The sequence below is a fragment of the Rhinolophus sinicus genome, chromosome 8 (assembly GCF_057876585.1).
Source record: "Rhinolophus sinicus isolate RSI-liver-muscle chromosome 8, RSI-T2T, whole genome shotgun sequence".
In the NCBI taxonomy this organism is placed as follows: Eukaryota; Metazoa; Chordata; class Mammalia; order Chiroptera; family Rhinolophidae; genus Rhinolophus; species Rhinolophus sinicus.
The window spans coordinates 37810084-37833571 of record NC_142508.1 but is presented as its reverse complement, the minus strand read 5'-3'; the positions used below and the strand labels follow the sequence as shown (position 1 = coordinate 37833571).

The following is a 23488-nucleotide window of genomic DNA, read 5'->3' as shown; positions in this document are numbered from 1 at the left end:
ACTATTAGTTGCTTTATGATGACATGAATTCTGACAATTAAGTTCGTGAACTCATCATAGAACAAGTGCTACATACCTCATTGCTGAATATCACTACGGTCACCTTCAAAGTACTCCCTTTGGGAAGCTATGCACTGATGCCAGTGCCTAGTCCATCCTTCAAAGCAGTTTTGGAACTTTATTGGAATGGCCATCGGAGAGCTGTGGTCGTATTACCGTTGATGTCCTGAATGTCATCAAAATATCTTCCTTTCAATGTTTATCTTCGGGTAAAGAAAGAAGTCATTGGGGGTAAGATCAGGTGAGTAGGGAGTGTGTTCCAATACAGTTATTTGTTTACTGGCTAAAAACTCCCTCACAGACGGTGCCATGTGAGCTGGTGCATTGTCGTGATGCAATAGCCATTAATTGTTGGTGAAAAGTTCAGGCCGTCTTAACTTTTTCACGCAGCCTTTTCAGAACTTCCAAATAGTAAACTTGGTTAACCGTTTGTCCAGTTGGTACAAATTCATACCCAATAATCCCTCAGATAACAAAAAAGGTTAACAACATTGTTCAACAACTTAATTGTCAGCAACAAGTTCACAAACTTAATTGTCAGAACTGTGGTTGTCAAATATTATTAGATACGAAGTTTTAATGTTTGTAATTTTTAAAATCTTTTTTTCAGGACCATACTGATTAGTGTTACCTTAAATTTTAATCTATTGGTTTTAGACCCATCTTATTTTCTATAGGAAAAGAAATCTTTCCTTCTCTCATATATGTATTTCTTCAGAAGACTTTTAGAATAATTGGATTAAATCCTTAAAAAAAACAACTCATTGGGATTTTGATTAAATTTGCATTAAAACCACGATGTAATTTGGATAGACTTAGCAGCACAGAATTCAGACTAACTATCCAGGAAAATAATCTTTCGTGTATTCAAGTAGTCTTTTAAAAATATACTTGGGCCTTATGGGTACAGAATTGGGTTACTCATCGTCGCTGGTCCTTGGCACGCTGTACTGTTAAGTGTGCCAGTTATTAAGCTATTATCGCTTGGTTTCAAATCCACTGTCCTAAACTGGGCTTTGTGAATCTGAGATTGGGACTCTGAAAACCACACTTCCGCTTTGCCCACCGGCTGTGCTAGACGCCGCCAGTAGGGGGCACCAAAGGAACTGCAGACAACAGGAGGAAGCGAAAGGGACTCACTCCTTTCTGTTTGCTTATTTCCGGTCAGTTTCTTGTTTTCATCAGTATCACCAGCGCTGCTTCACCCCGGCAGAGGCAGTTCCTTCCTGTAGCAGCTGGCAAGTCTAGTTTGCAGTTTTTCCAAATCTTGCATACCCTCAGATATGTCAGCACCACTTCACCAACCAGCACCCTTCCTGAGAAAGTTCCAGTGCCTGGTGGGCCTTTGAGTTCAGACACACCCGGGCCAACTGAGCAATGCCCCCTACTTATTGGGTTTCATCTCCAGTGGGCCCCTCATCCAAGCATTTAGTTTCAATGATTCTAAACTTCATCTTTTGTTTTTCCTGCCCAGGGGTGGTAGCTGCTTCCTGTAGTGATTCCCACCATGATACCATGGTTACCTAGTAAGCAGCTTTATGCCTAAGTACAGCAGCCCACACTTATCCACAGGGGATAAGTTCCAAGACACCCAATGGATGCCTGAAACCCCAGATAGTACCGAACCCTATATATATTAATTTTTTCCTATACGTACATACCTATGATAAAGTTTAATTAATAAATTAGCAACAGTAAGATACTAACAATAACTAATAGTAAAATAGACAAATAGGGCAATATACCATAATGAAAGTAATGTGAATGGCTTTGAGCCATTAAATAAAATAAGGGTTTCTGGAACACAAGCACTGTGATACTGCCACAGTCAATCTGATAACGGAGACAGTTACTAAGTGACTAATGGATGGGGCATGTATATAGTGTGGAGACGCTGGACAAAGTGATGAGTCGTGGCCCAATCAGGACTGAGCTGGGCTGCATGAGATTTCATTCACAGATAGTTGGAATGGTGCCCAATTTAAAACAAGAATTGTTTATTTCTGGAATTTTCCATTTAGTATTTTCAGACTATGGTTGACTGCTGGTAACTGAAACTGGAAAATGTAACTGGATAAGGGGGCGGGAACTACTGAAACGTTTCTTTGTATGAAATCATCTCTGTTAAAAGAACTGGTGTGATTTTTGTCTCTTCAGTGTAGCTTGACTGACACCAATTATTTGCAATCTGAAGCAGATTCTCAAAGACAGCGTTTGGGGAATGGTTTAGTTGGTTTTTAGGGATCAGACACAGTGATGAGCTCCTTGACATCGTGAAATGGGATGCTAGTAATCCACAGTATGCACTGACATCGTGGTTAATCATGTATTATCATTGGTATTGACTGATGAGGGCCCATCTGAAGTGAGTGACTTGGGGGATCAAACGCCTGCTGCAATTGACCATTATGGTCGTAACAAGGACAGTGGCATTCAGAGGCTTCTTCTGAGGCATGGGCAGGAGACGGAATGATGTGGTGAGGGAGATGACAGGGTATCTTCCACTCCCTCTCTTCTGCTTCAGGGTGATTCTCTGGAAGTGGCCACAGCTCTTACTAGATAAGACTTGCTGTGGTTTCTGCTTCCATTAGGTGGCCTCAGCCCCTGCTATTACAAAATATTATAGAGCAGGCCACTTAAACAACAAACATTTATTTCTCACTGGTCTGGAGGCTGGGAAGTCCAAGATCAAAGTGCTGGCAGACTTGGTGTCTGCTTCCTGCTTGCAGATGGTTGCTTTCTTGCTGTATCCTCACATGGTGGGGAAGAGAGAGAGAGATTGTGTCTCTTATTATGAGGGCACTAATCACATGTTGGAGCCCCATTCTCGTGACCTCATCTAAACCTCATTACCTCCCAATAGCCCTATTTCCAGTTACCATCACCCTGGGGATTAGGGTTTCAACACATGAATTTTGGGTGGACACAAACATACGGTCCATAGCGCTCTGTAAAATGAGAATGATTTTTCATTCCCTCAGGGGTTTTAAGATCCCCCCTCCCAAGTCCTCATCACCTTGAGCATACAAATGAAGCCATATTAATAAATCTAAAATCTGTGAGTTCTTTTAAAGTAAATTTTATTGGGGAATATTGGGGGACATTGTGTTTCTCCAGGGCCCATCATGTCCAAGTCGTTGTCTTTCAATCTAGTTGTGGAGGACGCAGCTCAGCTCCAAGTCCAGTCGCCATTTTCAATCTTTAGTTGCAGGGGGTGCAGCCCACCATCCCATGAGGGAATTGAACCGGCAACCTTGTTGAGAGCTTGCGCTCTAACCAACTGAGCCATCCGGCCACCCCTCCAGCAGCTTGTTGTCTTCAATCTAGTTGTGGAGGGCGCATTTGCAGCCCTCTGGCTCATGTGGGAATCGAACTGGCAACCCTGTTGTTCAGAGCTCACGCTCTAACCAACTGAAACATCTGGCCACCCCTCAAATCTGCGAGCCTTGAATCTATAACTCAATTGGGGAGAAGTAACATCTTTATAATATCTTATAAACCATGTATATGGTATAACCCTCCCATTTATTAAGGTCTTTAACTTCTCTCAATAGTGGTTTAAAGTTTTCTGTAGAGGGAATGGCATGTCTTCACTATATTCCTGGAAATTTTTCAGTCTTATGCTACTTAGAAATAGTACCTTCCCCCCGCCCCACCATTTTCTTTTTATCACTGGCATACAGAAATAAAAGTATATTTTGATGTTCACTTTTTATTCAGTTTCCTTGCAAACTCACTGATTTTTAAATAATTTATAGGTTCTGTTGGGTTCTTTATGATTCTCTATATGCATAATTATGCCACTCCAGAATAATGATACTTTTATTTTTTTCCCTGTCCTTATATTAATTCCCCCCCCCCCCTTATTACAATGGTGTTAGAATGGGAGTTACCTTTGGGCTAGAAGAGTAGTGATTGGGAGGGGACATCAGAGATTTGGGGGTTCTGGTAAGGTGAAGTATCTAAATCTTGGTGGTTACATGAACATGTCCACTTCATAATAATTCATGCAGCTTTAAATTTGTGAGCTTTTCTGGTTATATGATACTTTGATTAAAAGCTTAAAAATAGCATGACTGCGGTGGTTTAAAATATGTCCACAACTTGACATTCTTTTCACAATATGTCTGCAACTTCTTTGATGCACTCCTTGAGTAAGATCTAGACTTTGTGAGTCAGTTCTAAGAAATATAAAAAGGGGAAATGATAGTATACAACTTGAGAGACTTGGTCATCCAAGGTAGTGTTCTCTCTCAGGCTGCTTGCTGTGCGAGAAATTAACTTCCATGAGAAGCCAAGACCTCCAGCCAACAGACAGCAAGCAACTGGGGCCTTCAACTAAGAGCCCTGTGGGTGTACCATCTTAGAAGTGCAACCTTCATCCCCAGTCAAGCCTTCAGATGAGTGCAGCCTCAGCTGACATCTTGACCACAAACTCATGAGAACCCTGAGCCAGAACCATCTCACTAAGCTACGCCCAGATTCCTGACCTTCAGAAATTGTGAGATATGTTTGTTGTTGTTTTTTTTAAATGAAGTCATTTTTTAAAAAGATTTTATTGGGGAAGGGGAACAGGACTTTATTGGGGAACAGTGTGTACTTCCAGGACTTTTTTCCAAGTCAAGTTGTTGTCCTTTCAGTCTTAGTTGTGGAGGGCGCAGCTCAGCTCCAGGTCCAGTTGCCGTTGCTAGTTGCAGGGGGTGGCAGCCTACCATCCCTTGAGGGAGTCGAACTGGCAACCTTGCAGTTGAGAGGACGCGCTCCAACCAACTGAGACATCCGGGAGGCAGCTCAGCTCAAGGTGCCGTGTTCAATCTTAGTTGCAGGGGGTTCTGCCCACCATCCCTTGCAGGACTCGAGGAGTTGAACCGGCAACCTTGTGGCTGAGAGCCCACTGGCCCATGTGGGAATGAACCGGCAGCCTTCGGAGTTAGGAGCACGGAGCTCCAACCGCCTGAGCCACCGGGCCGGCCCTGTTTATTGTTTTAAGCGATTGAGTTTGGGGATAATTTTTTACACAGCATAGACAATATATTTATCTAGTAAGAAATCATCCTAAAAAAAATGTTGGTTGACCAGCCCAAACTGTACCACAGAACCTTATTTCTAGCCCCTATTTCATTTTCAAAGAACTGGACCATTAGCAGCAACTCTCAAAACAAGACAGCCTGTCAGCTGAGTCATGGCACAGAGGCTGGTGCATGGTGTGCATCCAATTTACTAGCCATCTTTTGGTGTCAACAAGGAGACAGAATTCATGCCAGCATGAGGGGCCTTTTATTGCTCAGGGGTTGGGCCCCCACGTTTTGGGGGAGTTCCCCCACTGCTACCTCCCCCCATTGTCCCTGTGGACCCCTCAAGTGGCAGGCTGCTGAGTTGATCATGGAGGGAGCACATCTTCAAGTGTAGATAGTCCACAGCGGCCACCTTCTCCCTGTAATGACAGATAGGGGGGAGTTGGTGTTGGTGGGGTAAGATGCCACAGGGCAGGAGTGGAAGGAGGGGATGACTTAGGCCCAGTGCTGAAGACCTCACCCTCCTCCCATGCCCTCAGCCTCCTTCCTCACTCCGGCTTCATCTTTTCCGTCAGCAGCAGGTTCTTGGCCCGCAAGGCTTTGTCTTGGGCCAGCCGAAGGGTGGAGCTCAGGGCCTCTGCCCTGACGTGTTTGGCCAAGGCCTGGCGCTCCAGCTCCTGGGGAGAGGAGTGTAGGCGCGGCTGGGCTTGCCTGACTGGGCTAGGGGTGGAGGGGGAGCTGGATCGCGGAGGGCAAGGGGCAGGGTCCCATCAGCCCGAGTTCCTCACCCAGGGTATTCCCATCATGCCTCCAATCTGAGACTGACCCCAGCATCCCATAGTACACTGGTCTTCCAAATTCCAATTGTGTGCTAAACCTGTGTCTGGCGCACTGTCTGTCCCCTAATGCACTGGCCTTCTATGCTCCAGCAAGCACTAAATTAGCATCTATCATATTGTCCCCAAATGCCTGTGAACCATCATGCACTGTATCTGTCTGGGCCCAGTATTCCATTACATGGTGATCTTCTACATCCCCTAATTCACAAGCCCTCACATCTCCTTATCTGTAGACCAGCATCTCTGTTATAATAGTAGTCCTTAGTGCTCTGGTTCCCTATATCCCAGAATGTACCAGGCCCCATGTCCTATCATGTCTTACTCCCATAGCTCTACCACATCAATGTCCCATACTGCCTCGCCCACTGTGACTTATATCCCATCATACATTAGGCCAATAGCCCATAATACATTAGGTCTCTATATTTCAGAATGTACATGGTCCTCAAGTTCCATCAGCTATTGGGTTTGAATCTGTGGGGCAATGCCCCATGATGACCTGTGGTTCCATTTCCCATAATGCACTAGCTTACTGTGACCTATATTCACTGGGTTCCATCTTACCTCAATGATTCTATATAATGTGTGGCCTCTTTTAAGGTCTACAGAAAATCAGGCTTATATTCCATGAAGCTATAGACTGGTATCTATCTCCTGTGTCCCACAATGCACCAGATCCAGTGTCCCCATCATGCTTTGGGCCCAAAGTCCATCACCCAAAGCTCCATAATGAATGACCTATGAGTCACCAACCACCAAACTGCTTATACTTCCCCCACCTAAATGCATTAGAGACCAGTGTTTCCCCAACACCTACTGCCCACAGCTCAGCTCTTCCCATCCTGCCACACACTAGCAGTACATTGTGCCCGGGCCTCCCCTCTCCCTGCCCTGACAGAAAAGTGGGGCATGGTGGCCCATGGTCCCTGGTACCAGAATCTTCTTGTGTAGCCTCTGGCAGCTGGGGCAGGCGGGAGCCAGGCCCCTCTGCTTCACCTCATCCACTAGTGGGGTCAGCGCTCGTTCCAGCAGCAGCTGCAGGGACTCCGTGGACAACTGCTGCTCCTGGCTGGGGGAGGGGTAGTTACCAGGTGAAAGAGGCCTAGTACTACATTCCCAGGATACCCCATGTCTACCTGCTCAGCCTCCACCTAGTTCCTGTTTCCACTATGCACCCATGCAACATTCCCACCATGCTCTAGGGCCAACGTACAGTGCATCAGATATCTGTTGGTTTCCACAGCATGGGAATTCCCACAGTGCCTGGGGATTCCCACTCCCAAAGGGCACCAGATAGCCCTCAGTTCATCAAAAACTCACATTTCCTATACTGCACTAGTTAAACCTGATCCCACGTTGTATTGGTAGTCCTCTGCCTAATGTGGCCCAAGCATGCAATGTATTCCTTGGCTCTCCAATATACCAAGATCTCACCTTACCCACAACGCACTGAGAAACCCAGTGTTCCACCAAGTACTACATCCCAACCTTCTTCCCACAATGCACTAGAAATCCAGGATGTGGGATCAAATATATGGTGATGGAAGGAGAACTGACTCTGGGTGGTAAACACACAATGTGACATATAGATGATGTATCACAGAATTGTACACCTGAAACCTATTAACTTTACTAACAATTGTCACCCCAATAAACTTTAATTAAAAAAAACAAAACAAGAAATCCAGGCTGCTTGAAATGTATCAAGTCTCTCGCATTCCACAAGACACTGACTCCACCTTTTAGGGAGGGAAGAAATGTGGCTCCCATAATGCACCAGGACTGGCCCATCCTACACTGCATGCATGGGGATGCCCTGTCTCCCAACATGCACCCCCTTCCCTTTGTGCCAATGCCCCATCTCCTTCAATGCTTTGACCCAGAATGCACCTGGAGGCCGGGCCTGGGCCCCCCCTTACCTGGCACAGCGGGCACAGGAACCTTGGGGGGCCCGATCCAAGTTCATGGAGAGGTCAGACCCTCTTCTAGAGCTTTGAAATTGCTTCCCCAACTCCTCCAGAATCGGTTTCACTGGGCCCAGCCCCTCCAGTTCATTCCTCAGTGAAGCCACAGACGCCGCTGACCGCTCCACCCTGAGGCATGAGAGTAACCAGTGCTGCAAGATCGCCTCTTCTAAAGAGTCCTAGCAAGGTAGCGCCCCAGATCCGAACCTCTGTCTCCAGCTAGTCTATGATACTCCAACATGTCCTGCCCCTCTCTGCTCTGATTGGCCCCTCTTGTGCTTTAAGGTCTGGAATGCCCATCCTTGTTCTCTATTGGTTTTCCCTAATCCGATTTGGCTCCTCCCTTTGCCCTTTTAAGGTATGGAACAACTATTCTCTAATTGTCCCTGCCCCTCAATCCTTATTAGGTATGGCACGCTCTTCTCTATGCTCTAATTGGAGCTTTCTCCTGTCAGTATATGATCTCGACCTCTGAGCCCCAGCTGATTGGTTGGTCCACACACAGGCCCCGCCCCCCACAGCCCTACCCTGTGCCTTGGCCCTTACATGGTGCACAGCTCGTCTGCTCGGCCCCGCAGCTCCTGCAGTCCCCGCGCCGTCTGCGCCTGCTCGCGCTGGGCTCGCTCCCACTGGCCCAGGAAACCGTCGAGCCTGCCGCCTAGGCCCCCGAGCAGCCGCAGGGCCTCCTGCACGGCCCCCTCCTGCTGATGCCACCGGGCAGTCAGCGAGGACACCTCTCTCCTGGAGGAGCCGAGGTAAGGAATCGGTCAGGGCTATGTTTGGACTCACCTCCATCGGCCCTTCCCCGCCAAGACCTCGTCCAAGGCTCCGGACCCACCCAGTCCCCAAATTCGAGAGTCCTGTTCATTTCTTGGAATCCTCCCATGTCCCCTAGAACCCCACCTCTATCCCCTTATCAGGTATCCTGGCCCTTCCCCTCATCCTGCCCTCCACCCCCACATCTGTTCTTCCAGACTCTGCCTCCTCAAGACACTGCTCACACCATCCCTGCCCCCTTTATTTGGAGCCTCCAAGGACCTGTTCTCCCAACCCCCAAAAAAGCCCGCCCACCTCAACAGACCTCCCTCCCACCACTCTTGTACTCAAACTCAGTTCCTCAAAGTCCTGTCCTTCCAGGTCACCTCCCGCCCGAATACTCCCTCCCGGGTTCTTCGAGGCTCCACCCTCTGTCCCCGAAGATCTTCCAGGCTCCACCCCCAGATCCCACTCACCTCAGCTCCTCAAGGCCGGTAGAGACCTTCTGCAATTCCTGCTCGCTCAGGATGGGGTCTTCCCCTGCCCGGGCCCCTATTCCCCGACAGCCTATGGCCAGGCCACATGATCGTGGGGGTTCACTGGGGTTTCCTGGTGGGTCAGAGCAGCCCGGGGGCTGGGTGGCGGGGCCTGGACCAGGACCCTGCCTGGAGAGACCCGCTTCCAGCTTCTGCTCCAGCAAGTGCAGCTCGGCCTCCTGCCTCCGTGGTGTCTCATCCTGAAGCTGCTGCTGAAGATAGCGCAGCTTCTCCTGGGCAGGGAAGGAGGGCAGGGTTATTGTGTCCAGCCCCTTGCCTCCCACAATCACCTCCACCCCCACCCCAAATCCGCCCAATGAATCCCCGAGATTGGAAAGTAAATGGATGTGGGAGATAGGATATTGGGAAGTCCGCCTTGGAGTCTAAGTGCACTTGCTGTTACGGCAGATGTTTGTCCCATTTGAAGCCTAGGTGGAGTCCAACTCACTTTAACATCCTTATTAATGCTGCCTCCGTGTCTCCATCCTGCCCTCCACCCCAACTCTAGTCCTCCAAGGTGTCAAATTTCAGCCCCTTCTATTTAGAAAGCTTTTCCAACATTTTCTTGGGAAATGAGTGGGCATGTGGGCAGGATGGGCATTCCCACTCAAAGTGCAACACAAGTCCCCTCCCTCTGGGACCTGAATGTGACTGTGCACAGATAAGTATGACCATGAACATGAAGGGGCAGTGTGGTGGTGGTGGTGATAGGGAGGGACGTTCCCCCTGAAGTCTACCTCAAGTACCTCATGTAGCTGATCCTCTTACCAAATCCTGGGACCACCCCCTTACCTCCAGCAGGGCAGAGTTCTGCTTCAGGACGTTGGTTTTTATTTCAGCATCTTCCACTGACCGGGTCACCATCCGGCAGTTCTCCTGGGTTAGAACACCAGGGCGGGGGCCCTGCCTTCCCACTCCAGTTCTGGGTCCCAACCCTTGCCTCTCTATTTCTATACAGGCTCCATCCAACCCCAAATATAAGACACATCTACTTATCCATGTTTGCCCTCTGCTTTTGGTCTGCCCCTTAGGAGCCTGATTCCCTTGGTTAAAGAGATGGCTTCCTCCTTGGACCTCTCCCATGCTACTTTTGCGCTTCCTCCCACCTCTCTTATGTTCACCCACACCATTCCTCCCCACTTTCCCTCCCACCATCTTCCTGCATTCACTGCCTTCTCCCCAGCCCACTCCTACACCCCAGTGGCTCACCTTGAGTTGACTACAGTACCCTTCCAGTTCTTCTGCCTCTTGTCGCCTTCTCTCTAGATTCTCGCTCAGCACAGAACACTCACTCTGGAACATGGAAGGGAGGAGGGGTTAGCCAGGGCTGCAAGGGGACACTCTGTGGGGAAGAGAGGCTAGGCCTGGGAATGTCACTTTTCCTTTTGAGCCTGTACCTCCCCAACTGGGCTATGGGTGCATTGAGCTGGAGGAGGGTTGTAAGTGGGCAACGTGACCCTGGAAGAAGAGGAAGTATTGGGGCAGGAGGGATCCTCACACCTGCAGTGTCTGCACGTGCTGATTAACCCGGGTGGTCTTTTCCTTCAAGCTGGTGATGGAGTCTTTAGCACGGATCAATCCACTGTTGACCCCACTCTGGGAAGAATGGGAGACAGGAGTGTCATGGATGTGTGGGCACAAACCCCAACCTAAAGTAAAACTAGAACTGGGAGGAGGCCCTGTTTTACACCTTGCTTCTGCCCTGGAGTGGCTGTGTGACTTTGAGCCAGGACTGCACCCTTCTGATTCTTGATATTCCTGCTCTGTAAAACCTGGGGTGGACATGTTTTCTGCTTGATGGATGGGAAGAAAAATAAGTAGGACCAGGAGGGAGTTGGGGGGTGGGGTGGGGTGGAGGGAACGCTTAGACGTGTGGGGGAAGAAAGATGGTCTCAACCAACCACTGAGATAAATGTCCTTGGGGTCCACAGACATAAATAAGATAAACTGTTAAAACACATGCTCTTTCTTTCTCTCCAGGCTCTTTCTTCTCTACCTGGAGAAGTCTAAACACATCCTACTTTCTAGACACAAGCACTCACTATGCACCAGGCCAACCACTTAACACATTTTCTCTTTATTCCTCACAGACACACCTCTTGAGATTATTCTGCAAGTGAGGCAAATGAGGCTCAGAGGGAGGATGCCCCTTGTACTTGCCAGTATACAACACATGAGGTGACCTTGTTAGAATTTAAACCCAGAGCCTTTGTTTTAAACCCTAGCACCATATGGCCTCTCATCCTCACTACATTTTATCATCATAAAATGCTTTGTGATTTCTACCAAACTGGCTTAGGAGAGATGCATGTGGCAGGATCCGCTCTCATCTCTTCCACATTTACAGAAGAGTTAGCCTAGCACATAACTCCCTAGCCAAAGACGACATTTCCCAGGCTTCCTTGCAGCCAAGTATGTCCATGTGACTAAGTTATGGCCATTGGAATGTGAGTGGGAATAATGTAGACAATTTCCAAGTCATGCCTTTAATAGAGGAAAGGAGGGAGAATGTCCCCATTTCTTTCTCCCTACTGGCTGGAATGCAAAATTGATAGCTAAAGGCAGAGTGGCCCTTTTGGACCCTGAGATGGAGGACACAACAAGATAGAAGAAGCTTGAAGTCCGACACTGTGGAGCCGCCATACCTGATTCCAACCATTTATGAAGACTTTTACACACACGAGATAGCATTTTCCATCTTGTTTAAGCTATGATATTTTGTGACTTTTTGTTACAACAGCTAAACTTATGACTGAATAGCTGAGCCACCAGAACGTAGGAGCCTGCTGCATTTGAAGAGCAGAACTGCTATAATTGTTGAGGCTTTTATGTGAGAAATAAACTATCCTGCTCAAACCTGTTACTTTGGTTTCTTTCACAGCTGCTGAACTAATACACAAAGAGAAAGAGAGAACAAGTTTCCTCCATTTTAATAAGGAGACAACAACACAATTCTTACATGATTGGTCTGGAAAATAAATGTAATAAGAAATATTTTATTAAGGTGGCATCAGCAAAATGGTGGAGTCAGGAACCCCCAAATTCCACCCTTCTATAAAAGCAATGAAAAAACTGGCAAAAAACAGTTAAGAGTCAAGTCATTGAGAATATACAACAATTATAAATATGTATGCATCTAACAGAACTTCAAAACACATGAATCAAAAACTGACAGAATTGAAGGGAGAAATTCACAATTCAACAGTAATTTTTTGAGACTTCAATACCTCACTTTCAATGATGGATAGAACAACTAGAGATAAGATCAGCAAGGAGACAGAAAACTTGAACGGCACTATAACTGAACGAGACCTAACATCTATAGAACATTCCACATAACAACGGCAGAATACACATTATTCTCAAATGCACATGAAATGTTCTCAAAACAAGTCTCAATAAATTTAAAAGGATTGAGATGCTACAAAGTATGTTTTCTGACCTTGATGACTTCAGTAGAATGAACTTAGAAATCAATGGCAGAAAGAAATTTGGGACACTCACAAAAATATGGAAATTAAACAACACACTCATAAACCAATGGGTAGAAGAAAAAATCACAAGAGAAATTATATTTTGGGATGCAGGAAAATGAAAACACAACATTCCAAAACTTATGGGACGCAGGGAAAGCAATACTTTGAGGGAAATGTAACCATAAACACCCACATCAAAAAAGAAAGAACTCAAAATTACTAACCTAAACTTCTACCATAAGAAACCAAACCAAAAAAAAAAAAAAAAAAAAAAAAGCATACTAAACCCAGAGCTAGCAGAAGGAAGGAAATAGTAAAGATTAGAGTGGTAAAAAAATGAAATAGAGGATAGAAAAGTAGTAGATAAAATCAACAAAACGAGAAGTTTGTTTTTTAAAAAGATCAATAGAATTGAGAAATCTTTAGACTGACTACAAAAATGAGAGAGAAGACTCAAATTACCGATGTCAGGATATTACTACCAGTCTTACAGAAAGAAAGGATTATGAGGGAATACTATGAACAATTGTATGCCATCAAATTTGATAACCTAGATGAAATGGAAACATTCTTAGGAAAACTCAAACTACAAAAACTGACTCAAGAAGAACTTGGAAGAACTTCAGATGTCAAGAAGAACATCTGAATAGATCCATAACAAGTAAAAAGAACTGAGTTAGTAATCAAAACACTTCCAACAAAGAAAACCCCCAAAAAACCAAATCAAATACCAAAATACCAAAAAGCCCAAATCTTTGCTGGTTCATTATACTAATCATTTAAAAAAGAATTGCTACCAATCCATCTCAATCTCTTCCCAAAAAATAGAAGCAGAGGGAACAGTTCCTAACTCATTCCATGAGGCCAGTATTACCCTGATACCAAAACTAAAGACATCACAAGAAAATAAGACTACAGACCAGTCTCTCTTTGGAACACAGTCACAAAATCTTCAACAAAATTCTAACAACAAAAACAGCAGCATATAAAAAGGATTATATACCATGACAAAGTAAGATTTATCCAAGGAATGCGAGGTTGGTTCAACATACAGAAGTTAATCAATGTAATACATCATTAATAGAATAAAAGGGAAAAAAATATGATTGTGTTGATCCAGAAGAAACATTTGACAAAATCCAGCACCCTTTCAGGATAAAAACACTCTCAACAATATAGAAATAAAAGGGAACTTCCTCATCCTGATGAAGGGTATCTACCAACCCCCCCACAAAACTATGGTGGTTTAAAATATGTCTGTACAATCCTTGATGCTCCTTTAAAATGTGAACCTTATTCCCCTCACTTGATTGTGGGCTGGATTTGGTGATGCATACTTAGTAAATAAGGCAGCAGTGATGGTATGTGACTTAAGAGACTAGTTCATAAAAGGAACTGTGGCTTCCTGCTTTCTCTCTAACTCTGGGGAATGATAGCCGTCATGTCTTAAGCAGCCACTTATGGAAAGGCCCATGTTGCCAGGAACCAAGATCCGTGTGAGTGCGCCATCTTGGAAGCATGACCTCTAGCCCCTGTCAAGCCTTCAGATGACTGTAGCCCCTGCAGAAATCTTGACTGCAACCTCATGAGAGACCCTGATTCAGAACCAGCCAGCTAGGCCACTCCAGGTTTGTTGTTGTAAGTTTGGGGATAATTTGTTTCACTGCAATAGCTAACCAGTACACAAAGTGATCTTTTAAACTGAAGACCCTGAAGGTCTTGGGTTTCCCATGCATAGCTGTTGTGGGAAACTAGGAAAGCAAGTCCTGGGGTCAACTCAGTTCTCCCATTTACCAGCCGTAGGACCTCAGGGAGGGGACTTCACCTCTCTGCCTCTATTTCCCTACCTGTAAAATGGAGATGGGACTACTAGCTATATTCACAGGACTGCTGTTGGGAAGAACACAAGCTGGACCAGAAAGGCCCTGGGTCAGTATTTCTTTGAAAAAGGGTAGCTGGATTCCTGGAGGTGAGTTTTAGCTTTGCTGAGCACAGATGAGTGGAGCGGTGAAGGCAAAGCTTGTCACCCTTGGCTGAGAAATGAATAGCATGATGGGAGCCAGAGACCTGGGGACACAGCCCTCCTTGGCCACCCACTTAGCAATCCAAATCCCCACTCCAAGCTTGCCTCAGTTTCCTTTTTCATAAAATGGGACTGATGATACCTTGCTCAGATGGCAGTGCAGAGAGTCAACAGATATGATCAGGAATCCAAGCACAGTGATTAGTGTGAGCATTGTTATTGGTAAAAATAAGGGCGACAGGATGGGATCTACCAGGAAGGGGCTTAGAACCAAACTCTCTTAGCAGCCTCAGGGGTCTGCAGACAGCAGGACACGTCCCAAGCAGAGGTCAAACAGCCTGTCCTGTCCATCTTTGCCTTGATTCACAGACCTGCCCAAAGAGCAATACTACTTTTTTAGTTGCGTCCTTTGTCCTCATACAGATGTCCTAGCTTAAAACAGAAGCCAAAGCTGTCTGCTTCACCATTCTCCCGCTGACTGTCCAATCTAGGACTTGTTACTCTCTCCACCAGTATCTCCATGGCCCCTGGTTCTCCAATCTCTCTCTAGTTGTCTACCCTACCTCTCTCTCTGGTGTCTGCCCCTTGCTTCTCTGGATCTCTTTTCCCCTCTCTGGGTCCCTGTCCCCCTCTCTGCGTCTCTGTGCCCCTCTCCCTGGATCTCTGTCTTCCTCTCTCTCTGGGTTTCTGCCCCCTCCTCTCTGCCTGTTCCAGCTTTCTCTCCTGATGTAGCTGAGGTGCTGAGTGCCTGTATGTTCTTACTGTCCACTTTCTCACTGCTCCTGCACACACCTTGAGGTGTTGGCCATCATTACTTCTTTCACAGAGAAGGAACCTGAAGCCCCACAGAGATTGATACTCCCCTGCAGCCCCACAGTGAGCTGGTGGTGGCATCAGGCCTTGATCCCAGCTACCCAGGGCTCTTTCTCAGACGTCACAGTCCATGGGGGGACGTGACTCAGAAATAGCTCATGGGAGGCAGACCTCTGCAAGTGCGGTGTGAGTGATGCTCGCAAACAGCGAGGAAACTGTTCTGGCTGGGGGAGGGGATGTCTCCTGGGCCATCCATCCTGCCAGGACTCTCTCTGCCCTGTTCCCTTCTCTCCATCTGGACCCTTGCTCAGCCTTCTCTTGGGACTCCCTGCCTCTCTCTGCTCTTCAAACGTCTCCCACCCAGCCCCAGAGGAGTCTTCCTGGGAAGGAAAGGGCTTTTTCTTTAGTGTCAATCCCACTAGTCCTGGCCCTGCTTCTTACAAGCTCTCTGAACTTGCAGATGTCACTCCACGTCTCTAGACCTCAATTGTTTTTGTTTTCATCTTTAAACTAGTAATGACACCACTTCCCTTACAGAACTTCTAAGAGAGGAAATTGTTAGATCCCCACTATACTGGCATGGCACAGTGCCTGGCACATAGTAGGTGCTCAGTAAATGGGAATGGGGTCAATACCCCAAGTCACTCCTCTCTCTCCCCTGCCCATGAACTCTCCATGGCTCCACATTGCCCTCAGAAGAACACGACGTTTCTCAGCCTGTGTGGCCTGTACCCTGCCCCTCTCCAGCCTCCACTCTCTTACACGCCACACTCCAGCCACAGGGACAGACTTGCATTTAGCCCCCTTATGTGGGTTCTTTTCAACCCCTAGCTGGAACACCCTTCACTGTCTTCTGCCTGGGGAATACCTTTCTTATCTTTGGGGTCCAGCCTGTGTGTTGCCTTTTCTGGAAAGTCTTCCTTAACCTTGGCCGGCTGGGCCAAGGCCTCCATTTCCAGGGCTTCCACAAGTGACCTCACTCCCCCCATCAATTCAGGGTGCCCCCTACCCCTGATTCCTAAGCTTGGCTCCACTACATACAAGCTTTATGACTTTGGGTATGCTCTTTAACCTTTTGGGGCGTCAATATCTTCATCTGTGAAATGGGGGCAAATAATAATGATAACAACCACCAACATTTACTCTGTGCTTACAGCTGGCTACGGTGCTAAACATTTTACATGAATGAATTGCACTGCATTGTCATGACAACCTCATGAAGTAGGTACAGTTATATCCAGAACTCTGTCTTGTGTGCTGCTATTTTCCTGCTCCTAGATCAGTGTCCGGCACCTCATAGGTGTTTTAGAAACACATGCCTTTCCATTTTACAGATGAAGAAATTGAGGCTCCCAGAACATAGAAAGTGCTCAGTAAATGCTAGTGAATCTTATTAGCATAATTATGACCATAGTTATTGGTAGTGTAATTCTTAGTGTCCATGTCAAGCCCAGTTCAGGGTCTGTCTGGCCCAGGAGAAGCTGGGAGGGGGTCAGGTTGATGGGGGAGTTAAAGGACCAAGCTGTAGTACACTGCCCCAGTCAGAAATTCTGTAAATTCCATTAGATCTTGCTCACCTCCCAGTTTTGCCCCAGATTCTTAGCTGAGCCCCTCAGAGAACTCCTCATCCATCAAAGCCCAGTTCCAACCCTGCCTCCTTCAGGAAGCCTTCCTTAATACCCGCCATCTACTTTGAGGGGTCCTTTTCTGGGATCCCCAGTGTTACCTCCATTGTGGAGTTTATTACCTCTGTCTGTGCCTGTTGCCCCCACTAGACTAGGAGCTTCTCCCGGGCAGGGACCTAGTGTGACTCCTACGTGTGACCCCAGCCTCACCCCAGACATTGGAAAGTGACTGGATGAACTAAAGACCAACTCCCCGGCAGCAGGTGTCATTTACCAAGGATGGAGCAGACTCATGGCTGGCTGTTAGGGGAGAAGGAGGCAGTTTCTCTGGGCTTTAAAGGGTGACCAGAACGAACATGACCACGTCCCCCAACTCCTCAGTATTTGCCTACCACCAGGGTGAGGACCGTCCCCCCAGCCAAGTGCCCCTCACCAGTATTTCTGTGATGTCTGGGTCATCTGGAGCCCAGGGTGGGGTGGGGGAGGCAGGTGGCACAGGCAGTGCCAGCAGGCCGCTGTCGTCTGTGGTAGAGTCTGTCCCCGAGGAGTCGGTGGGCTCCATGGCGGCCAGGTTGAGCAGGGACACATTGGTGCAGGCCGAGGACCGTTTGAGGTTCAGGCACCAGTGCATTGGCTCATGGGACATCCGAGGTTCCACCCTAGGGAGGAGAGACAGGCAGGAGGGTCAGGATGTAGCCTCAGTGGGGCACGGTGCCTCCTGCCTCCCTGTCTCCAACCCGCTGCTCTCTGATTCCAACCTTACCACCTCCTTTCTTCTTCTCCATCCCCGCTGCCTGCTTTCTTCTTTTAATGTCCCCCCTTCTGATTTTTTCCTTCCCCACTTTTACCTCCCTCCCATGGTCCCTGCTCCCTTCTACCTCAATACCTCCCCCTCTCTTTATTTCTCCTTCCCCACTGCCCTCTTGCCTGCCCCTTCCCTGTCCCCTCCTTTTCTCCCCCTCCCCTCCTCCAGCACCCACGGTGGGACTCCTGCTCTGTTGGAGGCAGTGCTGGGCATTAGGACCGTCCCCAACAGAGTGCGACAAACCCACCCGTGGAATGACACAGCCTTCTTTTTCTTCGCATTCCCCTTGGCTGGGCTGGTCACCCCCCCAGGAGCCTCAGGGACCAGCTGGGAGCGGCTCTCGACCCCCGCAGGGGGGTCCCCAGCCTCATGGATCTCTTTGGACTGCCAGATTGTCTTCACCACCACGCTAGCCATGGCGTGTGGGGGCCCTGCTCCCAGGGGCTCCTTCCTCTGAGACGCTCCACCTACTCTGGCCACTGACCCTCAAAGTTCCTGTCCCCACAAGCCTGCCTCACAAAGGACCCAACCACTGAGCCTCATTAAGTGGGGGGTGGGTACAGAGGTAGGGGGAGGTGCTGCTGGCTCAGCACATGGGGGGGGGAGTGGGGGGGTGGTCTCAGTGAACCCTTCTCATCCAGGATTCTGTTTCTTCCTGGATGTGTCCCTCAGCTTCAGAACCTCATGGAGTTATTCATTCTAGTTTAGAACTTACAATGGATGAGACCACTGGTTCTTGGGAGGGGTCCAACTTCCTTCTCCCTGAGGCTAACTGTGGGGTCACCCAGCCCCCCATATTCATAATTGATTCTTCATGCAATCCCCTGGACTTGGCACTTTCCCAGCATCTGGAAGATGGTGGTGAATGAGGCTGGAGCCCCAGTCCTGGAGGTTCTAACATTCTATGGGGGCTGGGGGGCTGAGATAGGGCCGGCAGGCAATAGACAGAAACACACAAAAATACCAGATGTCGGCAGGTAATATAAAGAGAATAAAAACTGGGTGATGGTGGTGTGGGCATTGTAGAAGCTCATTGATTTGTGCACTGGGGATTTAAGCCTTTTATTGTATGTGAATTTTGCCTATTAAAAAAAGAATCTAGGGGTGGCCGGTTAGCTCAGTTGGTTAAAGCACGATGCTCTTAACAAGAAGGTTGCTGGTTTGATCCCCACATGGGCCACTGTGAGCTGTGCCCTCCACAAGTAGATTGAAACAACTACTTGACTTGGATCTGATGGGTCCTCGAAAAACACACTTAAAAAATAAATAAAAGTTAAAAACAACACACAAACAGAATCTAAACAAACATGGAACTCTAGTTAATGGTAGGCATTGAAGAATTTGGGTTTGTATCAGTCTGCTGGGGCTGTTGTAAAAAAGTGCCACAGACTGGGGGGGTGGAGGCTTCAATCACAGAAGTGTATTGTCTCTCAAGTCTGGAGGCCAGAAGTCCAAGATGGAAGTGCTAGCAGGGCTGGTTCCTCCTGAGGCTGTGAAGGAGAATCAGTGGCAGGCCTCTCTCTCCTTGCTTCAGGTAGCCTCAGGCATTCCTTGGCTTACAGATGGCCGTCTTCTCCGGATGTCTTCATATTTGTCTTCTGTCTGTCCCTGTCATTCCTGTTTCCAAGTTTCCTCCCTTTTAAGGACACAGCCATATTGACTCAGGGTCCTCCCAGATGACCTCATCTTAACCTCATCTTCTACAAAGACCCTATTTCCAAACAAGGTCACATTCACAGGTCCTGGGGGGCACAATTCAACCTACCATAGGATGAAGTGCACTGATGTCTACAGCTTACTGTGAATGAATCAAAAACACAAAATGAGTTGATGGAGGGAGGGAAGGCCAGATGGACAAATGTGCAATAGAGTGAAATGTTAATGGCATGATTGAGGTGGGGGTGTATGTGGGAGTTCACTGTGTGGTTGTTTTTACTTTCTGAATACTTAGACATTTTCCTGATAAAATGCTGGGGAAGAAACAGGGTGATGCGGATGACATGGTATGATGAGGGGGGCTTGCTTTTAAAACAATGCGTGGGTGTGGGGAAGTGAAATGGAAGGGGTAATAGGATCAAACAATAAAGGTCTGTCTTAACCATGGTGGGAGCTGGGTATACGGGGGTGCATTATGCCCTCTGCTTTGGGACATATTTGAAAATTTCTATAACAAAATTTAAAACATTTTATTTGCATTTATTTTTTGTTTTATTAAATGTATTGGGGTAACAATCGTTAATAACATTCAGATGTACAACATTATAATTTGACATCTGTGTATTGTGAGCTCACCACCCAAAGTCTAGTTTCCTTCCCTTATCATATATTACAATTTAAAAAAAATACTGATAATATGCTTGAGAATGAACACATTAGGGAGATCAGGGAGGGCTTACTTTATTTTTTTTGTTTATTTATTTTGTTCTTTAGATTCCACATATAACTGAGAACATATGGTCTAAGGAGAGCTTACTTTAAATCCCTAAGTCTAGAAGTTCTCTCCTTAGCAGGGCCATTGAATTGAGAAGGATAAGGGGCAGCTATGGGGAAAGCTGCAGTAGGGGTGTAGGGCTGTGTCTGGAGGGTCAGAATGGCCAAGAGGGGGGACAGTGTGGCTTGAGTGTTTAAGCTGGGGAAGGACACCATTGACTGTGTGGAGAATGGACCGTGGGTAGCCAAGATGGGAGCAGGGAGAGCAGCAAGGACGGCACTGCAAAGTTTCAGGTAGGGTTTCCAGGCGGGAATTCCCGCCCATTCTCAGGAATTTTTTTTTTTTTGCTTTCCCATTCCCAAATCCTGATATATAAACTGTTTTCTGTTCTCCACGATGAATCGTTTCCACAAAGTGACGGTCAATACTACCAACCACCTGGGTTCAAGGAGCCGATTTTCCCGACCAACTTTTCTCAGGATTCGGGAATGGGAAAGCGAAAAAAATTTCCTGAGAATGGGTGGGAATTCCCACCTGGAGACCCTAGTTCCAGGCAAGAGATGATGGTGATGGTGGCCTACATGGGGCGAGGCAGTGGCGATGTAAGGAGGTGGCTGGCTCTGGGATATGTTGTGCCCTTGGTTTGAGGTGACAGACAGGAGGGATTCTAGCAAGAGTGCCTGGGTGATTGATGGAGGGCCCATTTGTCCAAATGGAAGACGGGGTTAATCCAGTTTTTCTGAAGAAGGTTGAGAGTTGATTTGCTCAGGTCAAAGTGTTAGAAGCTATTGATGGGTCAATCCGTGAGCTCCTTTAAGACAGAGCTGCTGTGTCTTAAAACCAAAATGGACTTTCCCAAACCTCATCTAGACCACCAAATGTGGATTTGTTTGTGGACTGGTCTTAAAACTTAGCAGTGGGTCAACCCCTGAGCTCCAAAATGTTCTTGCTCAAATCTGGTCCTATAATTCTATGCCATCCAATATCAATGCCACTATGAATGGTCTGTGTCTGAGGGCTTGCAATGTGGCCAGTCTCAACTGAGAAGTGCTATAAATAAAAAACCCCGGATTTCAAAGACTTAGAAAAATAAGCATGCCAAATATGTTGAAATGTAATATTTGGGTATATTGGGTCAGATAAAATATATTATTAAAATTAATTTCACCTTTTCTTTTTACTTTTTTTTTTTAATGTGCCTGGAATAAATAGAAATTTATACCTGTGGCTCCCACTGTATACCTACCGGGGGTGCCCAAAAAATGTATACACATGACTGGTATTCATCTTTTGTTATTGGTATATATTGAGTATTACAATTTTAATAGTTTCCCCCCCCCCCCCCCCCCCCGTTTCTTCGCCTCTCCCGCTCCCCATTCCCATTGTTTCTCAGTCGAGTTGTGTAGGACACAGCTCCCTGGCCCATCCTGGTATTATGAGCCTTGCGCTCCCCTCCTGTGAGGCAGTCGGTTGCCAGTCCTCGGTCGGCTGCTCACAGCAGCTCATAGCAGCTCTCACCGGCTGCCGGCTGCTCACGCTGGCCACTGGCTGCTCATAGTGGCACACAGTAGATCGCGGCAGCTCACACCAACCTCTGGCTGCACACTGCTGCCCAGCTCCAGGGAGAGCCATTGTTCACAATCTTAGCTGTAGAGGGCGCAGCTCACTGGCCCATGTGGGAATGCAACCTGCGACCTTGGTGTTAGGAGCACAGTGCTCCAACCACCTGAGCCACCGGGCCCGCCCTAGTATGTTTTCTTCCTTTCTTAAAATATATATACATTTTTTTTGGCACCCTCTGTATATCAGTAAGCCCTGCTCTATTTCAACAGGGGTCAAGTCCACAAGCTCCTAAGGGGGAGCCATGTCCACTCCACATGCAGGTTTCCCCAAAGGTGAAGTCTCCTTTGCCATTCTGACTCTTTAGACCTCAGACTGCCTTTGCTTTAGACCCTGTCTTAAAAGTTTTTGGCTCCTTCAGCTGCGGCAGCCATTGAGGAACACCAGCCATGGGTCTGCACTACCCCATGGCCATGAGCCTCAACCTGGGCCACAAGTGGCCAAGAACGTGAGCAAGTGGAGGCACAACTGACTCCGCTGCTGGCGCCTCACCCGAGTTCTGTGGGACATGACCCGAGAGGTGTGCGGCTTTGCCCCCTATGAATGGCGCCATGGAGCTGCTTCAGGTCTCTCAGGACAAGTGAGCCCTGAAGTTCATCAAGAAAAGGGTGAGGACACATTTCCTTGTCAAGAGGAAGAGAGGAGCTGAGCAGTTCTTACAGTCATGAGGAAGGCAGCTGCCAAGAAGGACTGACTGAGCCCCATCCCCCACTGTGTGTAATAAAACCTTTTCAGAAAAAAAAAAAAAGTTTTTGTTAATTCATGGGCTCTGGAGGTGGTTGGGAGAGGACTGAGTTCTCCTGTATATTCACACTGAGAACTCAGAATTAACTCCATCTTACTCCAGGTGGGAGAAAGGTGAAGGGTTGGAGGTGGTGGGTGAGAGGAAGGTGGAGAGTTGAAGTGGGTAAGAAAATGGCTTCCCCCCCTTACTTATAGAAGGACTTTCCATGTTCTTGGGACTCTGGCTGTCTCTCTTCAGATTCCTCAAAAAGTGGAGTAGTTAGAACCCCCACTGTGTGTGTGTGTGTGTGTGTGTGTGTGTGTGTGTGTGATATCTCTATCTATCTATCTATCTATCTATCTATCTATCTATCTATCTATCTATCTATCTATCTATCTATAATTTTTAATGGCATTATCTTCTGGGAGAAAGTGCCTCCTTCCATGTGATGAATGGACCCCTCTAGTCCTTGGATGCTCAACATAGCTTCCTTAAAAAGGACTGTTTTTAGCTCCTGGTCCTAAGAATTTTTTGTTGTTTTTAATGGGGTTGTTCTATGTTCTTTAGGGGCAGACAGCACCCCCAACTGTTATTAGGAATGGACTCTCTTGGTCACTAAAACAGCTGAGTGATGTCTGTCCAGAATACACTTTCCCAAGCCCCATTCCTGGAAACCCAAATGGACAGATCCATTGAACCCGGAAGGTGAGCTCTTCTCACCCCCATTTCCATCCCCCCAGGACTCAGCGTGAACGTTTCGCCAGCCAGGACACTCCACCAAGGCTCATTCCAAGAACACTA

At 47.3% G+C, this 23488-nt stretch overlaps 1 protein-coding gene and 1 pseudogene across 1 annotated transcript; one reads left to right on the top strand and one right to left on the bottom strand.

Annotated features, from left to right (window-relative positions):
- Positions 1 to 5068: 5068 nt before the first annotated feature.
- On the bottom strand, positions 5069 to 18329 carry TSKS (testis specific serine kinase substrate). The gene is made up of 11 exons (XM_019741470.3): positions 18160 to 18329; positions 17541 to 17766; positions 10671 to 10766; positions 10380 to 10463; positions 9963 to 10046; positions 9111 to 9403; positions 8425 to 8619; positions 7834 to 8007; positions 6848 to 6983; positions 5628 to 5752; positions 5069 to 5494 (listed from the first exon to the last, which is right to left on the bottom strand). Exons 1-11 carry the CDS (start codon positions 18327 to 18329, stop codon positions 5338 to 5340), a joined length of 1740 nt encoding a protein of 579 aa, XP_019597029.2. The 3' UTR covers positions 5069 to 5337.
- Positions 18330 to 22352: 4023 nt separating this feature from the next.
- LOC141567683 (large ribosomal subunit protein eL36 pseudogene) lies at positions 22353 to 22657 on the top strand (annotated as a pseudogene).
- Positions 22658 to 23488: the final 831 nt, after the last annotated feature.